This window comes from Anguilla rostrata, chromosome 13, assembly GCF_018555375.3.
Source record: "Anguilla rostrata isolate EN2019 chromosome 13, ASM1855537v3, whole genome shotgun sequence".
NCBI lineage: Eukaryota > Metazoa > Chordata > Actinopteri > Anguilliformes > Anguillidae > Anguilla > Anguilla rostrata.
In genome coordinates, this window is record NC_057945.1 from 40647236 (window position 1) to 40656644 (window position 9409).

Genomic DNA, 9409 nt, shown 5'->3' on the forward strand with positions numbered 1-9409 from the left:
GCCAGGGAATGTGGGAATCTGTGTTTGGTGTTTGTGTGTGTGTGTGTGTGTGTGCGTGTGAATCTGTGTGTGTTTGTGTGTGTGTGCGTGTGTGAATCTGTGTGTGTGTGTGTGTGCGTGTGTGAATCTGTGTGTTTGTGTGTGTGTGTGCGCGAGTATGTGTGTGTGTGTGTGTGTGTGAGTGTGTGGAAATCTGTGTGTGTGTGTGTGTGTGTGTGTGCGAGTGTTTGCGAATCTGTGTGTGTGCGTGTGTGCGCGCATGTGTGTGCGCGAGTGTGTGTGCGTGTGTGTGTGCGCGAGTGTGTGTGTCTCTGTGTGTGTGCGTGTGTGCGTGTGTGTGTGTGTGTGTCTGTGTGTGTGTGTGTGCGCTGCAGGCATCTGTTTGCACTTCCCCACACAGAGTCTGTCCTCCAGGGGGGCCCTTTCAGGAACATGACCTACTTCCTCCTTTACTCTTCAGAGGGTGTGTGGCCTCGCATGAATCATTCATAACAAGTGCTTATAAGCATTTATAAGCACTTATAAGCACTTATAAGCCTCCAGCAGGCGTTAGAAGAGCTCCTTGCCCCTTTGCTTCTTGGTGCCTGTCATTTAAAAACAGGTCGCCACGGAAACAGCCCCTGCTGCGTTCATGAGCCCTTTTGTGTAATATTTGTGTAATATTTGTGTAATATTTGTGTAATATTTGTGTAATATTGCTTGCTCATTTTCAGCTTTTCCTCTTCTCCGTAATCTCCCGCGCACACCCTCAGCAATCGTCCGCTTGTTTTGTCAGCTGTAGTTAAACGCTGCAGGTTTTGCGAAAGTGGACTTCAGGCGCAGAAAAGAACATTTCGGTTAGATGGCAAATGGAATGAGCAGTTTAATGTTTTTGAGCGCCTCGAAGGTTTATTTTAGAAGCGCGTGTGCATCCATGCATATCTGACTTTTCCGTCCTCCCCGGTATACGTCCGGAGAATTTTAAGCCACGACTTTTGTAAACGTAACCCGCAGTATTCGGAATATGGCCCAACATTCACGAGAGAAGGCGCAGACGCTCCTGAACATAAATGTCCCTGTCTGAGGGAAGTCAGGGTCTCTGAACGCCGCTGCCGGGCGTTGTTTTAATTACCCGCCGTTGCGTGAGAGAGAGGCTTGCCAGCAGGCAGGCAGGCTGGATGGCAGGTTGCAGATGATCCTGATGATGGGGCGCCTGGGGCGTTGACAGGAGAGGACAGCAGGTTCCCGCTGGCTTCTTCTCTTCTGTAATCTGCTGCTTTTTTTAATGTCTGCCTGCCTGTCAGCCACGGAACCTGGACTGTCATCAGAGGGGGCGGGGTCCACAGCAGAGGAGGCGGGAGTCAGGGTTCTTTCTGCTGTGATGTCACAGAGGTGTTGTCAGTGTTGCATGCTGAGGGAACCCTGAGGTTTACCCAGAGGGCCCACAGTCACGGGGGACTTATGACGCTGTGTATTGTGAAGGTTTTGGGGAAATTGCAGTGTGTCTCTAGTAGCTGTTATGTGACACACATTTATTTTCTGATTGTTTGGGTGTCAGTGACACCACAACGCTTGTTCATCCATTCTGGTGTAGAGGGCCTTGGTTTAAATTGTGGTTGTGGTCTGATACGTTACTAATCCATTCTGGTGTAGAGGGCCTTGGTTTAAATTGTGGTTGTGGTCTGATACGTTACTAATCCATTCTGGTGTAGAGGGCCTTGGTTTAAATTGTGGTTGTGGTCTGATACGTTACTAATCCATTCTGGTGTGGAGGGCCATGGTTTAAATTGTGGCTTTGGTCGGGTCTCATACGTTAGTCTCAGTAATTGGTTTGTCTTTATGAGAGATGTGTTGCAGTGGAAGGATTCCGCGGGTTCACCACTGGGAAATTTATTGAAATGGAGTTTTATTCAAATAGTCTGTTCAATGCCCGCATTCCCTGATGACTAGTCTGACTGAGGCAAAATGGCAAGTGTGTGTGAAGATTTATAGCATTTACAATGTTCTCTGTTTGTGTGTGTGTGTATGTGTGTGCTTGCTTGTGCATGTGTGTGTGTGTGTGTGTGTGTGTGCGTGTGTTTGTGTGCGTGTGTGTGCATGCGTGTGCATGTAGTGTGTGTGAGCGTGAGTGCGTGTGTATGTGTGTGCTTGCTTGTACATGTGTGTGCATGTGTGTTTGTGTGTGCATTATAATGTGCATAATGTGTATTATAATTATTATAAACCAACATAATGGCTCCTACAGTGTGTGTGTGTGCATACATGTGCATACCTGTGTGTGTGTGTTTCCTCTATACAGATCATGGTTGGTCCAGACAGGGGTGTCTGTATACTGGGAGACTCGCCCTCTGTCCTGTATTTCTAACATTAATAAGTGATTTTAACCATATTTGAACACTTATTCATACTGTAATACGTGATGAACTGAGCTGTGTTCTTCTGTTCCCACAGGCTGCTAATCTACCAATGTCTATCATAATAGTGGGAGTGGGCCAGGCTGAGTTTGACGGTAAGAGCACCTCTAATCAGGAGGCCAGTGTCTGTCTCTCTCTCCTCAGCCTGTTTCTCTCCCCGGAGTCCTCTCAGATAACAAGTCTTCTGCCTTTCAGCAGCCCTTTGAGTTCAGCCCTCTTCACGTTTCACCGGATAGTTTATCCATTACTGTATCCTGGCCTTCTGCAATCTCTAAAACAGCTTTTAATGCATTGTGAGGAATTATTTTACTATATATTACCATGTGTTATAGAAGTATATAATTATTTTTTTATATATTATATTACCCTTTAAAATGTGACATAATTGCACATATGTACAGTAATATGCCTTACATATCTTTGATGTATTTGAACATATGCAGCATGTTATTTCATCTGTGTTTTGCCTGATGCTGCATTTGTATGTGGAGCATTGCATGTTCCCTTGCAGAAAAATGCTTCGGAGTGATACCACAAAACAACAATTACAGCAAGAACACCCCTACTAGTAACAGTACTACTACTACTACTACTACTACTACTACTACTACTACTACTACTACTACTACTACTACTACTACTACTACTACTACTACTACTACCACTACTACTACTACTACCACTACTACTACTACTACTACTACTATCCACATACCTACACTACTACCACCCACTACTACTACCACTACTACCACTACTACTACTACTACCACTACTACTACTACTACTACCACTACTACTACTATCAGTACTACCACTACTACTACTACTACCACTACTACTACTACTACTACTACCACCACTACTACTACTACTACTGCCACTTCTGTAATTATAATTGCTAAGCGCAGGTCACAGTTGCGTGTGACTCATTGATGGCATCTGTGGAAGCCAAAAAAAGGGCAACACTTCCCCGTGTGGTTTTCGCTCGGCGAACACAATGCGCATAATTACCCCCTCATTTCCTTCGACGGGAAGGGCCTCTGCCCCGAGCCTGCGGGGGGGGGGGGAGGCTTCTGTGGGCGTAATTCCGCCTGAGCGACTGCGGCTAACAGTCAGTTTCGCGCTAATTATCGACTGCAGAAGACTGGTTAATAAGCAGGTGTCATCGCGTCAGATTTGGGCTCTGGTCACGCCGTGTGACTCAAACTGAGGGGTTCGTGGTCCACAGATGTGACAACGGTTTCGGGTGATGTGATCTTTCATTAGTGGGTAGCACGTACTGGGCGCCAAGTTTCCTCCTCTGCCTGACATGACATGCGACACCTCAAAAGCAGAGACTGTCTGAAAAACCACAGAAAGTGCCAGAGAGTTTGGCCAAGTGGTTAGGGGAAGAGAACGTTGTGCAGGTGGTAGCAGGTTCAAATTGTAGAGCAGAGTGACACTGATCCAGTCCACAGGTGTGTGACCCAGTATAGGTGTGTGAAACACCTCGTATGTGACCCCAGTCTGCTGGTGTGTATTCCAGTGCAGGTGTGTGTAACTCCCTGTGTATGTGACCACAGTCTGCTGGTGTGTATTCCAGTACAGGTGTGTGTAAGGCCCTGTGTGTGTGTGACCACAGTCTGCTGGTGTGTATTCCAGTGCAGGTGTGTGCAAGGCCCTGTGTGTGTGACGCCAGTCTGCTGGTGTGTGTAACTCTGTGTGTGTGTGTGACACCAGTCTGCTGGTGTGTGTAACTCCCTGTGTGTGTGACCACAGTCTGCTGCTGTGCTTTCCTGTGTGTGTGTGCACGTGTGTGTAACTGCCTGTCTTCCTGTGTTGCAGCCATGGTGGAGCTGGACGGGGACGACATCCGAATCTCTTCGCGAGGGAAGCTTGCAGAACGAGACATCGTGCAGGTGAGTCTAAACGAACCGAAAGTCCAGACAACAGAAATTATTACTCCTAGATTTCCACTCTGATCCCATCTCCCCTAACTCCTGCTGTGTGACTTCATTTAAATGTATATTTGTCTTTATCAGTCTCTGCTCAGCTGTGTGAATTTTACTAGCGTTGTTCTTTACTCTTCAGAAGGACAGGAGTACAGAGGGGGATGTATATTTAATTTGGGGCCTTTTAGATGACGGGATTTAATGAGGCAGCCTGGGAATTTAGAACAGAATGATTTAGAAAATTTTAAATTCTAAGTTTCTTCCCAGCCCGACCCCCCCCCCCACCCCCCCCACACGCCATAGCTGAGATTTTAAAACCATGATTAAAAGCAAGAATTCTTTTTTCTTCTTCTAAAAAAATCTGCTTTGCAAAGTTCAGCAAGCACAACTAACTCACCATAAGGGTTTGTGAAGATGTAAGCATAGCATTTGCATTTATTTGAAGGTAACGGGCATATTAAGGACAAATGTTGATTGAATAGAGGCTTCATGGCGCTACAGTTTGGTGAAAACGTGTGCACTAATAGAGGAAATCAGGAAGGGGGAAATACTGCATATGCGCATTATTAACGGTGGTGTGTTTAAAGGGTGCTTTAATTCATGTGTCTGTTTGGTGTCTGTGCTGCTATTCTATCCGATGGTACCATTTACTGTTGTGTAACACAGCTGTGTAGAAACGGCGCAGTCCTGATCCTCTCTTTTGAAAGGAGCGTCATGACACTGATTTACTCTCTCAACACCTGCCCTGCATGAATCTGCCCCTCTTGTGCCCCCAAACAACCCAGCGAGAGAAGAAGCTGCCCGCTTTGCTGTCCACAGTGCCAGCCTGATGTGAGCTGGTTTAGTGAGGCGTACCGCCTGAGCGTGCGAGCTCCTTTTCTGCAAATGCCCATTAGACAAGAGTGTTTATCATTTTAAAGAAGACAGAACCGAACGTGTGGGACGGTGTTGGCGGGACGGTGTTGGCGAGGGTTATTTCGGTGCGCAGCCTGGGCCGTCACCAAACCAGAATCACAATGAGGGTGACCTGTTAAACGGTCACGGTACATTAATTGAATGCACTTGTGGCCACTGCTATGAATGTCAGGGCACACTGGGTTTGGGGTGCTGTTATTCTCAGATCTTCACCGGAGTGTGTTCACGGTGCTGGAAGTGTGTGGTCTGTGCTGTGGGGTCATTAGGAACTGATTTGTCTCATGGCCTTGTCAAAGTGTGCAAACTGACCTTGTTTTTGTTCTGTTCTTGTTTTGTTTTTGTTCTGTTTTTGTTCTGTTTTTGTTCTGTTTTTGGGTTTTTTTTGTCCGGCTCGTTCTGGCGGTTTCCCGCGGCGCAGTTTGTGCCGTTTCGGGATTATATGGACCGGACGGGGAACCATGTGCTGAGCATGGCCCGCCTTGCCAAGGACGTCCTGGCGGAGATCCCCGATCAGTTCATCTCCTACATGAAGTCTCGGGGCATCAAACCCAACCCGTCCCCCCCGCCCTACACGCCCCCCGGACACCCCCTGCACACGCAGATTTGAGCTGACTTCCTGGGACGCCTCCGAAGGGGGGAGGGGGGGTGATTTCACCCCCCTCTGGACTCTGGGAAACCCTGTGGAACTGAACTACCGCGTCAACTGGTCCTTGGAGCGCGGAGATGTTTGAAGGCACAGTGACAGTATTTTATTCTCGGGTGGGGGGTGGGGGGGGGGGGCAGTGGTGGGTTGGATGGTTGGGGCTGAAGAGACCGCTTGACTCAGAAATTATCTGGAGTACTTTGGGTGGTAAAAAAAAAGCAAAAAGCATGGAGATGGGGGAGTTCTGGAGTTCTCCATCTTGTGAACGCGTGAGAGGTGAGGCAGGTGGAGGTGAGATGGTGGAAGAGTGGTGGTGTTTGTGGTTTAAACTGTGCCTGTATGTCCTCGTGTCCGTAAGTGTTCCAGACAGTTCCACGTGCCCTACTTTGCTCTCTGATGCCACTCCCCCTCGGTGTATTAGGGCGTGTGCGTTCAGGTGACGTCTGTAGATACCTTTCTCAACGGTGTCTCTTGGGTTTCCATGTGGTGAATCGTAGAGTTTTAACTATTTATTGTGGGGAGAAGATGTGGAATCCTCTTAAATATTTTTTCATCATGGTTATTTGTCTTTTGCTGATTATTTTTCAGAGCAGTGATCCCACACCTGACATTTCATACAGAGTTTCAAAACTTGGGGTTGTGAGGCAGTGGTTACAGACATGTCGTTGACATCCGCACATTGCAGTTTCCTGGTGAGAAAATGCTGTTGGAGTTTATCTGTTGGATCTGGGTTTTCAAGGGCATATCCAATCAAATGCATGCACTGATGATGCTAAGAAGAAAGCACAAATATACTGTAGATAATATTTTCACGTCAGTCCGTTATAACTTTGTTAATCAACAACAACCAGAACAACAACAATATTAGGTAATCATTTTAACAAGTAGAGTACCTTGTGATTATATATTTACTTAAATGAATAAATAATTTACAACTTGTATATTTACTTTGCTCAATATTTATGCCATTAGAAATGATTTATATTTAAAAAATTGATTTGAGCGCACATTTATTGTGTCTGTTCACACTGAAATAGCAAAAACCTGCCAGCAGCTGATTGGCTGGATTGACAGGGCTGTGCTCTTGAAGGTGGAATAAAGGGCAGCAGGATTCATTATGCAGAAGTTGACCCCTCCCCCTTTTCTCCCGCTTGATGTTTGACGGACACATGCACGCTGATGGATGACCTGCGTTCAGGAATCGTTTAAGGGGCTTTGTTTGTGAGGTGGTGATCCATACATCATGCCTGTCCGGGGGCAGCCTGAGGACAAGTTCTTACCGCCGCCGTTCCACTGAATCCCGCGGAGCAGAATCCCGCCAAGCAGAATCCCACAGGGCGGGGCTTAATTGGATGAGCAGCTTTGACACCCACGCACCATCATCCAATGCGGTGTGGGGTAGCGGGCAAAACTAGCTGGGGTCACGTGACGCACTCTGGACTTGTCAATCAATGGCAACTACATGGAGGGTTGGGGTGCCTTCGCGGCGCTCGACACTTGTGAGCGGAGGAGAAACCCGAACCTCTCCAGATGCTGCTCTCTGACAGGGATGCTGCTCTCTGACAGGGCTGCTGCTCTCTGACGCGGATGCTGCTCTCTGACAGGGATGCTGCTCTCTGATAGGGATGCTGCTCCCCGACAGGGTTGCTGCTCTCTGACAGGGTTGCTGCTCTCTGACAGGGATGCTGCTCTCTGACGGGGATACTGCTCTCTGACAGGGATGCTGCTCTCTGACGCGGATGCTGCTCTCTGACAGGGATGCTGCTCTCTGATAGGGATGCTGCTCCCCGACAGGGTTGCTGCTCTCTGACAGGGTTGCTGCTCTCTGACAGGGATGCTGCTCTCTGACGGGGATGCTGCTCTCTGACAGGGATGCTGCTCTCTAACAGGGATGCTGCTCTCTGAGGGCGATGCTGCTCTCTGACGGGGATGCTTCTCTCTGACGCGGATGCTGCTCTCTGACAGGGATGCTGCTCTCTGACGGAGATGCTGCTCTCTGACACGGATGCTGCTCTCTGACGGAGATGCTGCTCTCTGACAGGAATGCTGCTCTCTGACTGGGATGATCTGGACCTCACCATTAGGGCCTCCTCTCAGGGGAGACTGATTGTTTGTCTGGAGGGGTTTAAGGATTAGCCATGGCAGTGGACTGCGGCCAACCCGCCACATTGTGTGTGCCAAACGCCGGCTGCTGGCCTGCTACAGCGCCGCGTGGGCGTGCGCTCTCAGCCATGCTATTTCAGTTTCAGTCTCAGATTCAATCCGACCATATTGTGCGTCTTTCCTGTTTACTGAACAGTTTTAACCAAGCGTTTTTTTTTTTTTTTTTTTAAACATTGTATTCGTGCAAGATTGTGGGTTTGCAGGTTCTTAACAAAATACCGTGTAAGAACCAAAAATTGTAATACTGAGTAGGAGACTTGAAGACTGGGAGACGTTGAAGCACATTGACCTGCATGAGTTCCTTCACTGCAAAGGGATAAATCTTTTATCACAGTACAGTTTCAGCATTTAGTATTTATCATTTAGGCTTGACGTCCTTTCGTTGACTGGATGAAGGCGAGTGTTTTGCTCAGACTGTAGGTATTGCAGGTCATCGTTTTGATCCAGCTATTTCACGCGTTTGGCGAGCCGTGCATGTGCCCACGTACAGAAACTGAAATTACTGTAAGTGAGAAACTGGAAGGTTTTAGCTGGCTGTTTCTCTGCTTCGGTTACCTTCCTGCCAGCACACCCACGGTTCCCGCTAGCTGCCCAATAGCGACTCGTCAGCGCGCCAACTGTCACTCTGCCGCTGAGGCGCTGGCCAGTAGGGGGCACCAGAGTGCCAATCTGTAATTCAGGTGTATCAGAGAAATTTGTGGAGAAGGGGATAGGGGGTAATCATGCACAGTGGGGTGGGGGAACCTGCCGCGGTGCCGTTTTGCTCCATGCTGGCTGATTGACAGCTGCCGCTGATGGTGGTCCGACGTGCGCCTGCTTGCTCGTTGGGATGGGCCAGGCCTTCTCACTGGGAGCATGAAGCACGGATACTCAAATCTGGGCCTCAAATCCACATCCAGCCCTGCTCTTCTTTCCTCCAAGCTGATCAACTGCACAGTTACTGCTTCTGATTGGCCAGGCTGTCTCACACCTGACTCCCAGGTAATCAGCCGTACAGTTACTGCTTCTGATTGGCCAGGCTGTCTCACACCTGACTCCCAGGTAATCAGCCGACAGTACTGCTTCTGATTGCCAGGCTGTCTCACACCTGACTCCGTAATCACCGACAGTTACTGCTTCTGATTGGCCAGGCTGTCTCACACCTGACTCCCAGGTAATCAGCCGTACAGTTACTGCTTCTGATTGGCCAGGCTGTCTCACACCTGACTCCCAGGTAATCAGCCGTACAGTTACTGCTTCTGATTGGTCTGGCTGTCCTCACACCTGACTCCCAGGTAATCAGCTGTACAGTTACTGCTTCTGATTGGCCAGGCTGTCTCACACCTGACTCCCAGGTAAAGGGAGGGGAAACGGCAGTTCTC

General features: G+C 48.5%; 1 protein-coding gene across 3 annotated transcripts in view; it reads left to right on the forward strand.

Annotated features, from left to right (window-relative positions):
- The window catches only part of LOC135238016 (copine-5), a 139735-nt gene extending 130641 nt beyond the window's left edge, over nt 1-9094 (forward strand). For all 3 annotated transcript variants that reach the window (XM_064305644.1, XM_064305643.1, XM_064305645.1), the window contains 3 exons: nt 2431-2488; nt 4221-4294; nt 5661-9094. In XM_064305644.1, coding sequence (XP_064161714.1) covers nt 2431-2488; nt 4221-4294; nt 5661-5849 — 321 coding nt within the window. In that variant the 3' untranslated portion in view covers nt 5850-9094. The remainder of the gene's footprint in view (nt 1-2430; nt 2489-4220; nt 4295-5660) is intronic.
- Nucleotides 9095-9409: the final 315 nt, after the last annotated feature.